At 41.0% G+C, this 20080-nt stretch overlaps 1 protein-coding gene across 1 annotated transcript in view; it reads right to left on the bottom strand.

Moving 5' to 3' along the window:
• Positions 1-277: 277 nt before the first annotated feature.
• The window catches only part of ACP3 (acid phosphatase 3), a 56682-nt gene continuing 36879 nt past the window's right edge, over positions 278-20080 (bottom strand). Inside the window, exons 9-11 of the mRNA XM_003829463.4 lie at positions 19177-19280; positions 15129-15298; positions 278-4340 (exon numbers count right to left, since the gene is read on the bottom strand). Of these exons, the coding sequence (XP_003829511.1) occupies positions 4222-4340; positions 15129-15298; positions 19177-19280 (393 nt within the window). The 3' untranslated portion in view covers positions 278-4221. The remainder of the gene's footprint in view (positions 4341-15128; positions 15299-19176; positions 19281-20080) is intronic.

Here is a 20080-nt window from a genome sequence, read left to right as displayed (position 1 = left end):
CAGACACTTCTCAAAAGAAGACATTTATGCAGCCAAAAAACACATGAAAAAATGCTCATCATCACTGGCCATCAGAGAAATGCAAATCAAAACCACAATGAGATACCATCTCACACCAGTTAGAATGGCAATCATTAAAAAGTCAGGAAACAACAGGTGCTGGAGAGGATGTGGAGAAATAGGAACACTTTTACACTGTTGGTGGGACTGTAAACTAGTTTAACCTTTGTGGAAGTCAGTGTGGCGATTCCTCAGGGATCTAGAACTAGAAATACCATTTGACCCAGCCATCCCATTACTGGGTATATACCCAAAGAACTCTAAATCATGCTGCTATAAAGACACATGCACACGTATGTTTATTGCGGCATTATTCACAATAGCAAAGACTTGGAACCAACCCAAATGCCCAACAATGATAGACTGGATTAAGAAAATGTGGCACATATACACCATGGAACACTATGCAGCCATAAAAAATGATGAGTTCATGTCCTTTGTAGGGACATGGATGAAATTGGAAATCATCATTCTCAGTAAACTATCGCAAGAACAAAAAACCAAACACCGCATATTCTCACTCATAGGTGGGAATTGAACAATGAGATCACATGGACCCAGGAAGGGGAATATCACACTCTGGGGACTGTGGTGGGGTGGGGGTAGGGGGGAGGGATAGCATTGGGAGATATACCTAATGCTAGATGACGAGTTAGTGGGTGCAGCGCACCAGCATGGCACATGTATACATATGTAACTAACCTGCACAATGTGCACATGTACCCTAAAACTTAAAGTATAATTAAAAAAAAAAAAAGAAAAAAAGGAAAATGATTTTCAACCTGAATATACCCAGCCAACTAATAGGTAAGTGTGAGGGCACACTGTAGACATGTTTAGATATGTTAGGATCAGAATGCTTACTGTTCATGCATCTTTTAAAAAAATTGCTTCAGGGAAATAAAAAAAGAATACAAGAAAGAGGACACCATGGGTTGTAAAAGAAGGGAAAGATGTGAAAATTTCAGAAAATAAATTATGTTTTATAAAATTAATGCCTCTCCTTAGAAGAAATAAAACCAGGTATTGTTGACAGGATTGCCACTAGTGATTGAAACTGGTTAGGAAGACCTTTCACTTTGCATTTTATACTCTTCTGTATTATTGTATTATTTGCATTTATTTTTGTTTTGAATACAGATTACTTGCAGTCTTTTTTTTTTTTTTTGAGACAGAATCTCACTCTGTCACCCAGGCTGGAGTGCAGCCGCACAACTTTGGCTCACTGCAACCTCTGCCTCCCGGATTCAAGCAATTCTCATGCTTCAGCCTCCCGAGTAGCTGGCATTATAAGCGGGCGCCACCATGCCTGGGACGAGGTTTCACCATGTTGGCCAGCCTGGTCTCCAACTCCTGGCCTCAGGTGATCTGCCCGCCTCAGCCTCCAAAGTGTTGGGATTACAGGCATAAGCCACCACACCTGGCCCATATTATCTTTTAATCCTGCTGTCAGAGACGTGTGAACCAGAGTGACTCCATTTTGAGTGAGGGCTAGCAAAATGAGGCTGGGACTTGCTGGGCTGTGTTTCTAGAAAGTTTGGTATTCCTAGCCTCTAGATGTTTATGGTTAAAGGAACAAATTAATAATGTTTACTAAACAGACCCTGACTTGGGAGTGTCCAGATATCCTGATATCTGGAAAACAAAGGCATTTCTAATTTTGCTTTAAAGATAATAATGTTAATTCTTGCAAAATATAGTAATTAAGAAATCAATCCTTTATCATAAACCCTTGTGATACAAATACAAAAATTTGCCGGGCATGGTGACACGGGCCTGTGATCCCAGCTATTCAGGAGGCTGAGGCAGGAGAATTGCTTGAACCCAGGAGCCAGAGGTTGCAGTGAGCTGAGATCACGCCACTGCACTCCAGCCTGGGCGACAGAGCAAGACTCTTTCTCTCAAAAAAAAAAAAAAAAGATGATATGGAAAAAGTGTTGTGAAAGCTCTTACTTTTACATTCTACCAAGCCTGTATAAGGTTGGTGTCAGAATCAAGCAATTAATAATCACAATTGGGATGGACAATTTAGCATCTAGGTCAGTGATTAGCAAATAATAGTTTTCTCATCCATGTTTGTTGAATTAGCATAAGATATTGTGGCTTATGTACTGATATGGCTGGCTACTTTATCAAGGCAGTAATTTGTCCTTTATTCTTGCTGCTGTAGATATTTTTCCCTTTCCCAAGCTAAGAAGGTAGCCACGTCTTGTGTTTTTTGTTTTTGTTTTTACCTAGGTGGTTTTTGTGTTCCATCAGGAAGCAGACATTGCCAAGCAAGAGAAGACAACTCCTTCTTAGCCTTTTGTTTGCAATAACCTTGGCTCAGTGAGAGTTATGTAGAAAGTAAGTGCATGAAACTTAACAGGTAGAAGCTGTGGGACCCAAGGGGAGAGGAAGATTCCTGAGACTGACAGATGGAGTCGGGTTCTGGGAGGCAGTGGGGGCGATTCTGTGCTGAGCAAAAGTATCACCCCAGGATTGCACAGTCTCAGGCTGGTGGACTCCAAGAATATAGTCCTGGGAGCCATGGCACAGATATCCCCTGCCTACCGTCAGAAGACCATGTGGGCAGGGATGGTGAACTTAACAGAGACCAGCATGGACAGAGGTCTAGAGGACTCTTCTCCAACTCCTCCCACCAGCTATTCTCTGGGACCTGAGGAGGTAGAGAACCCTACTGAGGAGTGAGATTGAATATCCCACCAACTGGATGGCTGGGGGTTCAGGGCAGATTAAAATTGTTTAGCATAAATTTTCAGCTTGCCACAATACTACCGTCCTTGACAGTGCTTGCTTGGTCAATGACTCATCTAGAGCATAAAATGAAAAATGATTCACAGTATATGAGAGCTAGCCGTGACTTCTATGTTCATCTAATTCAGATTCTTCATTTTTAGGTTAGGAGACCAAGGTAAAAGATATCAAAGAACTAGGCCAGGTGTGATGGCTCATGCCTGTAATCTCAGTGTTTTGGAAGGCCAAGGTAGGAGGATTGCTTGAAGCTAGGAGTTCAAGACCATCCTGAGCAACATAGCGAGATCCTGTCTCTACAAAAAATAAAAAAATTAGCTGGGTGTGATGGTGTGCACCTGTTGTCCTAGCTACTTGGGAGATTGAGGTGGGAGGATTGCTTGAGTCCAGGAGTTAGAGGTTGCAGTGAGCTATGATCATGCCACTATACTCTAGCCTGGGCGACGGAGTGAGACAATGTGTCTGGAAAAAAAAAAAAGATATAAAAAAAACTTGTTCTAAGTCATGAGCCCAAAGCCAGTGCAGGGCTGAGACAGTGGGCTGTCAACCCTCAGTTGAGCTATGACTAGCCCTTACAAAAGTAAGATCTTACAATTTTAAATGCAATAAAAATGGAAACTTTAAAAATATCCAGATCTGATAGTGGAGATATCTGATAGTGGCTATGTGTATTTTCCAGTTAATCCCCACTATAGAAATTGTGAACAGATGACCTGAGTCATACATAAAGTGGGTGATATTACAGTTCGAGAATTAAATACCTCTTCTGTAGGCATTTTAAATATGGATATGTGTATGTATGTGTGTTAATATACAGACACACAAACAGAAATCTTTCCGCTATCAAACACTGGGCAGAAATTTCTTTTCAGTTGTGTGTGTGTGTGCTTGCATGTGCATGTGTGTATGTATGTGTATTAAACCTACTTAATAGCTAAATAAAAAGTTTATTTATAATTTATGATTGGGTCTTCTTTCGTAAGAATCACCCTGTATAATAATACTTCTAGTCTAACTTCCCCCAATATCCAGTATTTTTCTAATCTATGTCTTTGTCCACCTTCTCACCCTTCACTCTTTGTAGGTAAAAGGCTGATTGGAGTTTGGCTTCTTATTTCTCTCCGGACAACTGTGACAGAGAATACAACCATCCTATGCATAACAGCCTCTTTCTAGCTGAACAAGCAGCCTGCACTACCACTCCATTATGAGAAGACCTAGGTAGCCTGAGTGTTCATCCAGCAGCAGTCTGTGGGTCACTGTGAGTTCAGACCCTGCTCTGGGCAGATTCAAAAGGCAGGGTGTGAGGATGGCAATGCCCACATGGGAAAAGCCTGTCCTTTAGATGCGGCACCACTGAGAGATGCTGTGTCACAGGAGGTTGGCCTGGCTTATCCACCTGTCTGTTCAGATGTTCCCATAGGATTCTCTCTGCCAGCAGAGTCCACGGCGAATGTGGATAAACAGCAGTACCATTAGGACAGCAGATATCAGGCAAAAGGCAACAGCAAAGATGACCTTTAGAACTGTGGGAAAATAGGAAAAGTATTAATGTAAAATTAATGCATTAGGAAAATAGGAAGATCACATGTGAGTGTTGCTTTCTGCCTTAATTGCAAATTTCAGAGGAGTTGCTAAAGAGGCCTTGAAATCAGCATTATGTGTGTGCTAAGAAGAGCACAGGACTAGGAGTCAGGAGATGACCTAGGTTCCAGTTCCAGCATAAACTTTGACCCTTGAGATTCAGCTCCCCACTGAAAAGGGAGGGTAATTAGCTGAAGTATTTCTAAGTCCTCTTATAGCACTAACTTTATGCATTTTTTACAGTTATATTACCAATTGTCCATGGTCTCAGGGTCAAAGGAAATTCTGAATGCTCAACTGCAATCAATTGGATCTAAAAGAAATGAAATCCTTCGATTTTTAAATTTGATTTTTAGGTAAATATTTGTTAAAGAGGAGATCTTGTGCACATTTTGTCTCTATGGCAAACATTTCTAGCATAACTGTGTACTATTTCTAATATGTACCTTTATTTACACATATTCTTTTGATAGCTGACCAGTAAAAGCAGATATTTGGGGCCATTTCGTAATGAGATGCTAATTCATTATTTCATCTGGAAAGTTACTCTCCTGTACACGCACCCTAGTCCACTATAGTATACACATCATAAATACCAGTTTGTACCATCTCTAAATGTATGTCTTTTCATTGTAAAAATATAGGGTTTCTTGTTGGCTTAGGCAATAGGAGGGCAAACATCCCTCTGATCCCATCAGCTCTTTCTACAGAACCCTAGTGCACCATAGAAGACAGGTGAAAATCACTGATTTCACCTGACATTATCATTAAGAGAATGAGGAAAATAAGAAGCAGAGCAATTAGATAATCTGGTTATGGTTAAGCAGATAATTGTATTGGGGTTGGGATCTTATCAGTCTCATGATTTTAAAAACCATCTATTCAGTAATTACTTCCAAATATAAATCTCCAGCTCTGACAACTATCTTAAGCGCAAGACTCATTTATCCAATTGTATACTTGATATGTTTCTTTAGATATCTAATAGGCATTTCAATCTCAAGTCCAAAACTGAACTCTTGATCTCCCCATCCTCATTCCCCACACCAAATTTGCTCTTCCCAGAGCCTTCCCTCTTCTCAGTTGATGGAAACTCCCTTCTTCTGTTGGCCTAGGATAAAACTCTTGGAGTCTTCTTTAGCTCCTTTATTTTTCTCACAGCTTACACTATCAGGAAATCCTATTGGTCCTACTGAAAAATATATCCCAACACTGACTTCTTTTCTTCTCTGCCACCACCCTGCTTTGAACCACCATCGTCTTTTGCCAGGATCACTATAATGGTCTCTTATTTGTTCCCTTGTTTCTATCTATCCTTTCTCCTTTGTAATTTTTTTTTTTTTTGAGACAGAGTTTCACTCTGTCACCCAAGCTGGAGTGCAGTGGCATGATCTTGGCTCATGCAGCCTCGACTGCCCAGGCTCAAGTGATCCTCTCACCTCACCCTCCCTAGTAACTGGGAATACAGGCATGCACCTCCATGCCTAGCTAATTTTTGTATTATTTGTAGAGATGGGGTTTTGTCATGTTGCCCGGGCTGGTCTTGAACTCTTAAGCTCAAATGATCCATCTGCCTCAGCCTCCTAAAGTCCTGGGATTACAGACGTGAGCCACCACACCTGGCCACAAGGCCACAATCCTTTTTTTTTTTTTTTTTTTTTTGGGAGTTGGAGTCTTGCTGTGTTGCCCAAGCTGGAGTGCAGTGGCACCATCTCGGCTCACTGCAAACTCTGCCTTCCAGGTTCAAGGGATTCTCCTGCCTCAGCCTCCCAGTAGCTGGGATTACAGGTGCCCGCTACAATGCCTGGCTAATTTTTTTTTTTTGTATTTTTAGTAGAGACAGGGTTTCACCATGTTGGCCAGGCTGACCATGAACTCCTGACTTCAGGTGATCCACTCACCACCACCTGCACCTCCCAAAGTGCTGGGATTACAGGCATAAGCCACCGTGCCTGGACCACAATCCATTTTTAACACAGCAGTCAAATGACTTAAAGTCAAATCATGCCACTTTTCTCCTTAAAACAAAGTCTGCAATGAATGCTCATCTCAATCAGAATAAAAGCTACAGTTCTAATGATGATAGTTTATGAGGATCCACATCATCTGTCTCCTACGAGTCCCCTCACATTTCCTCTCCTATCACCCTCCCTTCACTCACTCACTTCTGGCCTCATAATCCTTATGCTGTTCTTCAAACATGCCAAGCAGTCCTGCCTTAGTGACTTTGCTATACCTGTTATCATGGCCTGAATGCTCTCCCACACATCCCTTGCTTTCTTTGCCTAAATCTCATCTCCATGAGACCTTCCCATTTAAAAGTGCATCTTGTATATCCTCCTTCACTTCACCCCAAATTGGCCATTGTGATCCTCATCTTCCAAAACACTTATTATGCTTATTATTTGTTATCTATCCCTCTCTCCCTCTAGTAGAACACAAGCTTTGCAAAAGCAGGAACTTTTGTCTTTTTTGTTCATGAATGTATCTCAAGCACTGAGAACAGTATCTGGCACATAACGAGTACTAATAAATGTTTGTAGAAAAAACTTAACGACTTAGAACTTGTAAGTTCCCAACTCTTAGTCCAGTATTTTCTGATGATGCCAGGATGCTTCTTAGCATCATGAAAAGGTGGTTTTAAGTTATACCCTGAGAGACAGTCTCATTAGAACTGCAGATAGATTTAATATAAGTTTAAGGCAACTAAATGAAATTGAAGAGGGAAAGAAAGGACTCAGTGGAAATGAGGAAGGCAGATAGTAGTGATCCTTAAAAATCTATTTTCATGGCTGACTCTGTATTTATAAATTTATTTTCAGTTATTTTTATGGGCTGTTTTGTCATAGCAGTCTGATGGAACATGCTTTTCTGCTCTTTATCCTTCCTTCTTTCCTTTCTAGACATGTGGTGAGCACACATGTATCAGGTAGGCTGTACTGGATGCTGAGGTTCCATAATCTCTGCCCTCAAGGAGCTCAATGTCTAGCAGGAGAACCAGAAATGTAATTACAAGATACTGTGATAACTACTAAAATGGAGGTGCAAAAGAAATGCTATTGAAACAAAGAGAAAGTTGCAGTCAACAGAGTGTATTCTATTTGAAAGAGAAAGAGTTTGGAAAGTCTTCTGAGAATTGAGCTGACCTGCAAGGTGAGTAATACTTTTCCATGAGACAGAAAGAGTTTCACAAGGGCATGTTTAGGACATAATGAGGAGTTACACGTGACTGGAATACAGGCTGCAGGGATGTGAAACCACATGTGTAAATGGGGGGCCAGTTTGTTTTTGTTTTTGTTTTTTGAGATAGGGTCTCACTCCATTGCTCAGGCTGGAGTGTGTGGTGCAATCACTGCTCACTGCAGCCTCAACCTCCTAAGCCTGGTGATCCTCCCACCTCAGCCTCCCGGGGGAAGCTGGGACCACAGATGCGTGCCACCATGCTCAGCTAATTTTTTTGTATTTTTTGTAGAGATAGAGCCTCACTATGTTACCCAGGCAGGTCCTAAACTCTTGGGCTTAAGCAATTCTCCCACCTCGGACTCTCAAGGTGCTGGGATTACAGGCATGAGCCACTGTGCCTGGCCAGGGGCCAGTTTTTAGAGTGCTTGGTTTGACGTGGGGCAAATGGAAGTCATCAGCAATTATTACATATGGAAGTGATACAGCCCACTCTGTTTATTTTATTTTTATTTATTTATTTATTTTTTGAGATGGAGTTTCACTTCATTGCCTAGGCTAGAGTGCAGTGGCACGATCTCGGTTCACTGCAACCTCCGCCTCCCGGGTTCAAGCAATTCTCCTGTCTCAGCCTCCTGAGTGGCTGGGACTACAGGTGCCTGCCACAATGCCCGGCCAATTTTTGTATTTTTAATAGAGATGGGGTTTCACCTTGTTGGTCAGGCTGGTCTCGAACTCCTGACCTCAGGTGATTCACCCCCTCGGCCTCCCAAAGTGCTGTGATTATAGGCATGAGCCACCGTGCCTGGCCAACCACTCTGTGTTTAAGAAAAACAAAAACTGTGGAAAAGATAGGATGGTGGAGATACATTAGGCTTGATAGAGAACTATTGAAAATACCTTTAATATGACACTCAGGGCTTAGAACCGCAATTGTGCCCCTGGGAACGAAGAGGAGGGAATTCAAGAGATACAGTAGAATTAACAGGCTTTAGTAACAGGCTACATATACTGGTAAGGGAGGAGCTGTGGTCAAGGCAATCTCATGGCTTCTTGTTTGGGTGACTGAGAAGATAAATTGAGATTGGGACCACAAAAAAGAATTGGTTTGGAGTAGAGAAGATAATTTATTTTGTCTCCAGTGTGGGATTGAGACAGGTTATTATCCTGATAGAGACTATCAGTAGGCAGCTTGACAAAACAGGTCAAGAATTCTACAGTTAGATGTGGAAATAAGGATTGTAGACATAGAAGACAGAGGCCTGGGTATACTGGCTAATACTGAATGTGGAATGAGGAACCCGAGAACAAAGAAAAGACTCAGGTGAGCGTGTGTGCTTTCTCTGCCTGTGATATTTATTTATTTATTTATTTTTAAATGATATGCTCCTTTGTACTGTAAAATATTTCAGGTGTTTGGCAGAGCATTGTCCTAGACACTGAGAAAAGAGAGCATGATTAATTGTATCTTACTACAAAGAGATCTAGTACAGGTAATGATCTGAAAGGGTCTTCCTAAAACAAGAAGCCAGTTACAGCATCTGTCCTCTGCCTAAAACCTTTCCATGAGCACAACAGCTCAACTTGACCTATGGAGCACTTAGTGCTTGCCTCTGCAGCCTCAGCCCTCCACACATTCACTAGACTTTTTCCAGTTCCCAAAGTGCTCTATGCTGCCTTTAGCCTCTTGGCCTTTATGCATTCTCCTCTTTTGTCTGTAACATCCTCCTCTCTCCTCACCTTCATTCACCTGCTTAGTACCATTTCTCCTTCAGGTTTCAGTTTGAACATCACTCCTCCAAGAAGCCTTCTCTGACCCATTAGGCTAATTGCCTCTGCTGTGTTTTCTCCTGTATGCCCTTCATCGTAGAATTCACCATACTTTGCTGTTAGGGCTGATTTAATTATTTATTTCCTTGTCCACCCCTCCTCTCCATAAGGTCTGCAAGCCATATGGGGATAGTCTTCTTGTCTGCTGCTGTTTACTCGGCAAGCTTAATGCTTGATACATAGGAAAATATTGAGTACATAAGAGGTACTCAGTAAATCTATTGCTTATTAAATAATCATTTATCTTGACCCACCAATCCTATTTTTGGAAATTGGTCTAAGAAAGTAGTCCATAAGACACCGTGGAATGAAAAGTGAGTATGATATGGTAGAAATAGGATGTTGGAAAGTGTTAGGCTTGAATCCTGATCCTATTACTTGTGGCATGTTATCCTCTGAGGTTCAGTTTTCTTCTCTCTAAATTGGGGATACTAATAGCTGCTTCACAATGAAAGAAAGGCCACTGAATTAGACACTAATGGCTTTCAAAAGAGAAGTTAAAAAATAAGAGATGACAGAAGGGTGGACATAATTTTACAGAATAGTTAAAGCATAAGATGGATGTGAGAAAATAGTACAAGAACATGTAAATCATTAGTTCAAGAAAATTGAGATTGAAGAGAGTGAGGTGGAATAAACACTTGATGGTGTTTTGATGAGAGGATATTTGGGCATTTTCATAGTATAAGGGAAGGAGCCAGTGCAGAGGAAGAAAGTGAAGTTAGCCAGGAGATTCCCTGGGGTCCTGAGGAGACTCTGGAGATGGGTTCACACTCACAGTGAGGTCAGCCCATGCAGGGAGGAATGTGGTTTCCTGAGGGACAGCAGCAAAGGAAGGTTAAAGCTACTGAGATATTTTTGAGATTGTGAGAGTAGAACTTAAAGGACTTATCAATAGATTATCTTGCTTATAAAGAAAACAAAATGGAATCAGACTTTTGGGACAAACAGGCCTTCCTGCAGGGAGTAGGAAAAGTGTTCAGTAGGGGTGAATACATTTACCAAGAAACACTGAGAGACTCAGTTGAGGATGGAATAAAATGTCTACATTCATCGTCTGAAATGGTGACAATAGACTTGGACTTTTGCTTGCTTCAGCTCTACTCACAGATCAGAATGAAAAAATCATGTGACTGACTTGATCTAGAGGCTTAGGTATTGGCATGGTGAGCAGTGTATGGGACAGGTCAGCGTTATAGCTGTCAGAATTGCCTAGGTTTAGGGCAGGAGTGGAGTGAGGAGTGAATCGGAGCATACCAAAGCAAGTTGCCAATGTCTTTAGCAAATGATGAGATATATTCCAAGAAACTGAAGATAATGGCAACAAGAATGAGGAAACAGGTATTTTAATCAGATGGCCTCATCTTTGAGGGAGGAGCGGTGCTGGATATCATTGAACAAGGGATATCACTGAACAAGGGATATCATTGAACAAGGGCTTTTAATAGCAATGGAGGAACATGAGAATGCCAAAACAACTATGCTGAAAACAGAAGTCAAATACTACAGACATGTTGGCACATACAAATGTGTATATGGCCAATGATTGGGTCTCTACAGTATAATCACTTTTGAGGCTCATTCATAGCTTCTCTCTCTTATTTATAAATAAACTGAGTTCCAGGCCTCTGACTTCTGAGCTCAGCCACAAGGAAGTCATGCTAGGTATGCAGGGCTGGACATGTATTCAGTTAGCAAATATTGATTGAAGGCACAAGGTTCTAGGCGTCGTCTACTGGCTGAACACTCAAAGAGGAAACATGTATGGATCCTGCCTTTAAGAAGCTCAAGGTTGAATCTTGGGCATGTGTATTTGTGCTGTAGATTCTCAGCTTTACAAAGAGAATGAGAGAAAACTGGGACTTCTCACTAGTAAGTCTCCTTCTTGTGAAATAATTAGAGTTGGACATTGAGATGGGGGTGGGAGAGCACTAGTGAAGAAAGTCTGAATGTGTTAGTAAAATGTTGGAATTAAAGAAGCAGTTTGACAAATTTTATTATTTTCAAGCAATGTGCTATGGCCTTAGACTTGTGAATTTTCCAGCAAAGACTCTGGTGAATTTAATTGATACGATCTGGAATCTGGTTAAGTGAGCCTACTGGCATTAGCTAAAAACACTGCTTATAGTTATGCATAGAATTTAATGGGTGGAACCCCCTACTCTAAGGAGTAGGGTTGCAAAGTATCTTGCATATATAGGACATATCCTATATTTAATGATTTTGTCCTGCTTTCTGTATCGGCTTTTTCAGAACATCCTAAGTGTCCTGTATTGTTTTTTTTTTTTCCAATGAATTACAAAAACTTGGTAGTTACAGCCTTTTGTCAAATTTATCTAGGCATCCTGTACTTTTATTTGCTAGATTTGGTGGCCAAACTAATGAGCCACTCAACCCCTACAATCTTCCATGTTTCAGCCTTCTCTGTAGTATCTCTCTTCTAAGGTGAGTGGCCACCCAGCCTAATGGGCACTTCTTACCTCAGGAGTTTCCCAACACTGAACGAAAACCTGTCTCCCTGAAATTTTTACCTGCTGCCCCTAGCATCCCTCTTTAAGATCATACTGAATAAATCTAATCCTTTTCTTTACAGAAGTTCAAATATTGAACTCACTGTATTAGAGGCCACCTCATGTCACAGACTCTTAACAAACTTTCTATGAGCCCAAACCAGTGGTGTGCTGGTAGGATTTGTAGCATTTAATTTCTTTGGTGAAAATACTCCTGCCACATTGGAGCTGCCCAGGTGAAGTGGTTGAACTGAGAGTTGGGAACTGATGGACACATTCCATTCTTGAGATCTGTATGAGCGGGCTGCAGCACATCAACCCTTACATTTTTCTTTCTATTAACATTTTCTGCTGCTTAATCATAGTTCACTCTACCTGCATATTGTTATTTGTGTTTTGAGGGAAAGAATTCCGCAAACATACCACAGGTAGATTTACAAGAGGAGGTGAGAGACTATGGAGAATGAAGGAGAAGGTAGGGTAAAAAATAACTCCTAAGTTACCAGGTATTGCTGCTCATCAAGATAGACAAGAGTAGGGTCAGGGGAAAAGGTAACAAATTTATTTATTTATTTATTTATTTAGACAGAGTCTCACTCTGTCACCCAGGCTGGAGTGCAGTGGCGCGATCTCGGCTCACTGCAAGTTCCGCCTCCCGGGTTCACGCCATTCTCCTGCCTCAGCCTCCCTAGTAGCTGGGACTACAGGTGCCCGCCACCATGCCCGGCTTTTTGTACTTTTAGTAGAGATGGGGTTTCACTGCGTTAGCCAGGATGGTCTCAATCTCCTGACCTCGTGATCCACCCACCTTGGCCTCCCAAAGTGCTGGGATTACAGGCCTGAGCCACCTTGCCTGGCCTCAAACTGATTTTACATGGTACGGTTGCTACCTTCTGCAGAAAGCCTTTCCTGACTTTCCTTACTTCCCCCACTCCAAATCTGGGTAACTCTTGTTCCCACAGTAATCTGTGTAGTCATAAGACATAGCCCTGGTTTTTCCATGTTGTACAGTATGTATCTCTTTACTTCCCTAGTATATTGTGCACTTCCTGAGGGTGTGTCCTCAGCAAATTCCATCTTAAATAGATGAGGCAGAGCCATCCACAGCTTCACCTTTATCTGAAGTGGTAAAGTCCAAACTATATTTTCAATGTAAAATGTTCATTTAAGCCAGTCAAATCATTTTACTTTATATTAATATTTTCCATCTTGTTATACTAAAACAAAAACCCCAAACACAAAGGGAGCTCCTGAAATCTGCCTAGAGGAATTTTATTCTAATTAAACACACACACATACGTTTTTCAAAGTTCATTATAAAAGCAATGCTTTTGAACTTCCTAATAATGACTTTATTCACTATTTTACATTTGGCTCACTGCTAGAAGAGAGTTACAAGCATAGAAAATGGACCCAAGGACAAACATTTACTTGGGAGGGAAATAACACAAAGAAGCGTATCAATCGATGTCTTTGTCAGTCATTCTGTGACCAACCAGGAGCGGGGATGGCTTTGCTCTAGATTCTGGCAGCCAGTAGAAACCATCTCTAGAAACCATCTCATCTTTATCCATAATGGTAATAGAGCACAGTGTTCTCTAGACATGTAGATCTGCCACATGGCAAAGCTATAACATGATTTCTTCTTGCAGAGTGGGCAGTTTCAGCAGGACCTGTAAGTTTGCTTAGGTTTTCTGAAGATATCGGCATTAAAGACTTACACATTCCTTTTGTCCTCCTAACGTATTTCGTAACCACACTCTCAACATTCCAATAAGTTTTGAACTTGGAGGCACTTAGAACATAATTACATTTCTAATTTTGTTTCAGTTTGATATGTGTCCCTTCCTTCCTTTTTTTGGTAGAGACAGTGTCTCACTATGTTGACCAGGCTGGTCTTGAACACACCAGGCCTAAAGTGATCCTCCTGCCTCAGCCTTCCAAAATGCAGGGATTACAGGTGTGAGCCACTGTGCCTGGCCTATACTTCCTTTCTTAATCAACTTTGTTTTTATTTATTTATTTGTTGAGACAGGGTCTCGCTCTCTTGCCCAGGCTGGAGTACAGTAGTGCACTCTTGGCTCACTGTAGCCTCGACCTCCGGGGCTCAAGTGATCCTCCTGCCTTAGCCCCACAAGTAGTGGGACTATAGGCACACACCACCATGCCCATCCAATTTTTTGTATTTTATGTAGAGACAAGGTTTCACCATGTTGCCCAGGCTGATCTTGACCTCCTGAGCTCAAGTGATCCGCCCACCTCGGACTCCCAAAATGCTGGGATTATAGGCGTAAACCACCATGCCTGGCCTTAAATCAACTTTAGAGTCAACATCTCTTATCACTGGAGCTTCTAGAGAAACTCCATCACGTGGTGCTCTCTTTCCTGATGTGTCGTGCCCAAATAGCTTGTTCTCATCAGATGACTTATTTGCTATGATATATATACTTCAAGAGCTGCTATATGTATTACATACATCAAATCTTTCTGTAAAGTTTGATTTTTGTTTCTTTAAAAGGAACATAAATGTTCCAGGACCAAGGGACACAAAGAGGTTTTAATTTTTAGTTCTGTAGCCTCATATATTTTAACAGAAATATAAAAACAGATAGTAGCAGTTTTCCAGTGGAGAAAACTTTCCAGATGTCTCCACTGTATCTCCTTTCTTTGCCTCTCCTTGAGAGAAGGCTGGAACTGATGGGTAAATTGTTTTTTTGCCCATCAGCCTATTCACATCTTTCCTTCCTTGTTCCCACCCTAGATTGTGGGGTTTTTTTTTTTTTGAAATCTGTTCCATTTCAGACATTTAAAGAACAGCCTTATCTAATCCTGCTCAAGCAAAATCTCAGAATCCTTAAATACAAAAGGTCCTGTGTGGCCAGTCATATAGTTCATGGGAACTCTATGAACTTTGACCTAAGCTTTATCTCTGATTATATTTTGGCACTGCTGCCCCTTTACATTAACACTGAAAAACAAAACAAAACTTAGCTAAGTTTTATGGCAAGTGGGGGCAGGGTCAGGTGAAGAGGTAGGAATTGCCTGAGGTTGGGGGTCCCTAAAACATAAAATAATCATCCAAAGCCCATTTTCCTCAAAGCTAGGGGTAATGGCCAAAGTATGTTCTCAAAGCATCATCTGCCCTGAGAAAGGGCAGCTACTCTTTCTACAGAGATCTCTGTGCACACTAATCTGTACTGTCCTCAGTACCTTGATGGCTGTTTGTGGTCATACACTCCGTGGACCAGTCTTGAGGGATCACAGGGCCAACCAGCTCAGCAAACCTCTCCAGAGGACAGCTGGGGCTGCAGCCAGGTAGCATGAGGGGATACGGCTCGTGCTGCGTCTCATTCCGATAGTACATCTCCACAAAGTACTCCCTGGCAGACAAAGGCAGAGGACAGAGCTCTGTTAGTTCTGTGTTGTTGAACTGCCACTGAATTTCTTTCCACTTGGACTATTACATGCCAGTTGAGGGACTAATGGAAAAACTTATGGGGAGATTTTAGCCAATTTAGGTGTGTAAATGGGGAGACTGGGGCAGGCGGGACAGATTTGCAGGGTGGAAATGGGAGGGCTGGTTTGTTAGATGAACAGGGACATAGGAGGTAGGCACCAGGATGCTAAATCAGAGGAGGTGGTAAGAAGTGATGGTTGCAGGGAGCTGGGTGGGACTTTGAGCCTTTGGATAAGAAGTGGGAGGCAGGTGGGGGTGTTGGGTTTTCCTTCTCCTCCTCCCTTCTTTTTAGGCTTCTCATTTGCTCCTTTTTTTCTTTTTCTGTTTTCCTACTTGAGTATTTCTTTCAGTCCTCTTTCTGAATGTATCTCCCCTCTCCTTAACCAGGCTATAAACATGGAACTGAATAATATATAACATATGTGCTTGAATATACAGCAAGACTTTATCAGAAAATTATCCCTCAGAACAAAGATGTGGGTATGTGTTCCAGTCCTTCCATTGTGTCACGTTAAGGAGAGCTCTCTCAATGCTTTATCTCAAAAAAACAATGTACTATTTGGGAAGGTCCAATGGTGTAAACTAACCTGAGTTAAACCAGCGTGAGTTGCTTATGGAAGCCATTTGCTAATCAAGGAGTCAGGAGGGGAACTCAAGAAGGATTTAGTGATCCTTCTTTTGGTGGTAACCTTACAATGGCTACTTTTGGTTGTCATTATAAACAAGCCTTTTAAAACATCACTTTAAAAAGCCATATAAACATAGTAACAGCAAATATTCACTTATGTCTATAAGGCTGGGCGCAGTGGCTCACGCCTGTAATCCCAGCACTTTGGGAGGTCGAGGCGGGTGGATCACAAGGTCAGGAGATCGAGACCATCCTGGCTAACACGGTGAAACCCCGTCTCTACTAAAAATACAAAAATTAGCTGGGTGTGGTGGCACATGCCTATAGTCCCAGCTACTTGGGAGGCTGGGGTGGGAGAATCACTTGAACCTGGGAGGTGGAGGTTGCAGTTAGCCGAGATCACGCCACTACACTCTAGCCTGGGCAACAGAGCGAGACTCCATCTCAAAAATAAAATAAAATAAAATAAAAATAAAATAAAATAAAATAGAATAAAATAAAATAAAATAAGATAAAATAAAAGAAGATGTCTATAAAACTTACAAAAACCTCCCTAATATGTATTATGAATGGGTACTTATATCTTGGAATAACTTTTTCAGTAACAGCATCTTCTGTCTTAAGATGATATGGCCTAGATGACCAATACTCCATCAAACTCTGTTATTCTCTTTCCATAGAATTGAATTATGGCTCAGAAGTGACCACATTGCCAAGACTACCTCGTACCTAGGTAGGACCAAGTCACTAATTTAGCCAGTAGAAAGTGAGCAGAAATGATATGTGTCCCTTTTAAAAGGCTGACGTGGTTGATAAGCGGGTTGCTGCCTCCACCCTTTCATTCCTTTCTACAAGCTGCCTGCAAGTGAGCACAGCACTCTTGAAACCGCAGGTCCAAAGAGGGAACCCTGGGTGCCTGAATCACCACGTGTGAATCACATCTATTAATGTACACCTGCATTGTACTGTTAGATAAGTGTGAAATTAATTTTCATTGGGTTAAGACTTCAAAAATCTGAGGTTCATCTATATAGAAGACAAAATTATCTTTTATTAGTGAATATATCTGGGAAACAATTTTAAAAGACTCAAAATTGGCTTTAGTGGTGAATACACAAGCCAAAGATGTGTACAAAGAGTTTAGATAAAATCATTTTATAAAATGTAAAAGTGAAACAAAGCAATATTAACTTAATGAATTATTTTATATAGTCTATGATTTTAAATCTCTGTATCTAACCCAAAATTAAACCTTTTAAGAATATTTTTAGCTATCTTTTCTACAACCTGAACAGTTTACGTATTTAAGATGGTTGAAAATCTAAAATATTCTCTCTTTCTGTCTCTCTCCGTATCTTCTCATAAGAAAATGTGAGATCACTTCACAGTCAGGATCACCTAATAAGCAGGCTTAGACAGAATTCGTTAACTCGAAGCCTCCTTGATCCTAATTTAAAAGCAATCACGTTTCACCTTTGATATTTCCCTGGAGTGCCAATAAAAAAAATCCTAATATAACAACAAATTGGACTTGACCTTTACGTGGCCCTTGGTTAATTTTTTCTGTATGTCACTGCCTTTCAGTTGAAAAAATACTCCACACTTGATTTGTAATATAGATTTAACTCAGGGTCGTAAAACAAGGCAATTCAGTGGGAGAAAATGCTTCTGTGCACCAAGAAAGCAAGCTCTGGACCACTGGGGTCCAGAAACCAGAGAACAGGGAGGTACGAGTAGAGTCAGTAGCTTCTCTTGTCTTATCCCAAAGGAGATGGTGCCTGCTCCTGAAGCTGATCCTGGAATTTGGTTGGATTTATTAACTCTGTGCCCAGAGCTGGCCTTCTGATGGGCAGACTTGTGCCGGGCTTGTTATTAAGAGAGGGTTTTATGTCTCTAGTCGTTTCATTCTCATTTTCTGTTCTATTTGGCCAGTCTCCATTTTGTGGGTCTTACCTCACCATGCTGACTCTAGATATTTGAGAGCAAGGTTAACTAAGACCACATTTTAGTTCTAGTTCATTGTGCCTGACACTCAGTTAGAGGTTCAATAAAGAATGTATCTACCTGTCCCTAACTGTGCAGAACTCACTTCTTTGTAAGCAGTGAAGATATTGGTTGAGAATGAAGTCTCTGTGCTGTTACTTTCTTACTCTACAAATTCAGGGGCCAGAAAGCTACATCCAAGACTACAAAATTTGCAAGATGAAATACAGGGCCCATTGTTTAAACATTATTACAATTTAAAGATGGCCACAGCAGATCATTAAAACAAGCATGGGCTCTTTTCAGCCAGGTCCCCATGTAACTGCACAGTCAGGTTGGTGTGCAGCTATTGTGAATGCCTTGAGGGAAGGGCAAAATAGATCTCCCTGACTAATCCCAAAACAAACTCTGGGGTCACTGCCTTAACTCAGCCCTTTCTTTGCTCTTATTTCACTAATAATATCCCATGAAGTCTGGTGACTTGTTCCAAATACCTCCTTCTTCTCCTCCCAATGAGAATGTCGTTGTCACAGCAGATAAATATTTTTGGTATGACCTTGGTGTGATAATCAATTCTTCCCCAGTTTTTCCAGGACATTCCTGGTTTTAACAATGAAATTCACATGTTCTGAGAACACCAGATTTCGTGGGTCAATTCTGGTGAACTGGGACATTTGGCTACGCTAACTTTGACCCTTCTAATGGGTTCAAGCTAAGCTGTGGTCATCTGGGGAGGGCCACACCAGGTCACACAGAGGTAGACACCAGTTAGAAATTGTACTTTAAGAATCTTGACTTGTGGATATGAATCATCAGAAGCTGAATGAATATGTTTGAATTCTTTAATTGAAAAAATATTATTATATAACCATCAAGAAATTTTTCTCTTGCCAAGTATATATACAATACATGCCTACTTCTTAGAATATCTTAATTTTTTTAAAAATGTAATTTCTGTTACATAGGCTATTTCCCAATTTTTTCATCTACTGTGTATATTATTTTCCAGTAAAAGTCTTCATGAAAAAGAAAAAAGAGACATGACTAGCAAAGATCTTGTTACCACCATTCTTCCCTCTGAATATAAAACCAAATCAAAGACAAACAGGCACACAACCCTTAACCCAAAATAATAATAATGAAACCCAAGGTCCAGTGATACTGATTTTGAAAAGCACTTAGTCACTTACCCCTTCTCAAAGTACAATTCCGTGAAGTGGCAAGAAGCATAGGGAGGAAGGAGTCCGTTGTAAACATCTAGCGCCATCTGTAGGCCACTCACAGTAGTGTCATGCTACAGAGATTGAAATCAATTTTATCACCTGTTCAGATTCACATTCAATAGGTATGAAGCACTTGTACAGCACCATGATGGCTTCTGATTCAATTGAATTTCCCATACGCCCACAATGACTTAATAAGTAGAGAAGGAAAGATTTTGGTTGAGCATTAGCGGCATGCTAGGCAGTATGATTTAGATATGTATCATTATTTTCATTTAAAAGATGAAGAAATTGGCTGGGCGTGGTAGCTCATGCCTGTAATCCCAGCACTTTGGGAGCCCGAGGCAGGTGGATCACTTGAGGTGAGGAGTTCGAGTCCAGCATGACCAACATGGTGAAACCCCATCCCTACTAAAAAAAAAAAAAAAAAGCTGGGTGTGGTGGCATGGGCCTGTAAATCCAGCTACTTGGGAGGCTGAGGCAGGAGAATCGCTTGAACCCGGGAGGCAGAGGTTGCAGTGAGCCAAGATCGTGCCACTGCACTCAGAAGGTGACAGAGTGGGACTCCATCTCGATAAAATAAAATAATTTTAAAAATAATAATAAAAGATGAAGAAATTGAGACCCAGGGAAATTAAGCAACTTGCTTAATGTCATATAACCCCAAATGGAAGAAAGTAAATTTGAATCAAGTCTCCTTAAGTGCTGTGCCTTTTTGAAATATTTTGAAACACATTAATGCTAGATTATATTTTTCTATAGATTAGCATCATCTGTGATTTAAAGTTGTGGAAGAATATATGAGGTTTAAATGTTTAGGGAAGACAAAATACAAGGAAGTATAGGATGCAATTTAAAATAATTGTAAAGC

This window comes from Pan paniscus, chromosome 2 (genome assembly GCF_029289425.2).
Source record: "Pan paniscus chromosome 2, NHGRI_mPanPan1-v2.0_pri, whole genome shotgun sequence".
NCBI classification, from domain to species: domain Eukaryota; kingdom Metazoa; phylum Chordata; class Mammalia; order Primates; family Hominidae; genus Pan; species Pan paniscus.
This window is presented reverse-complemented; position numbering and strand designations above follow the sequence as displayed.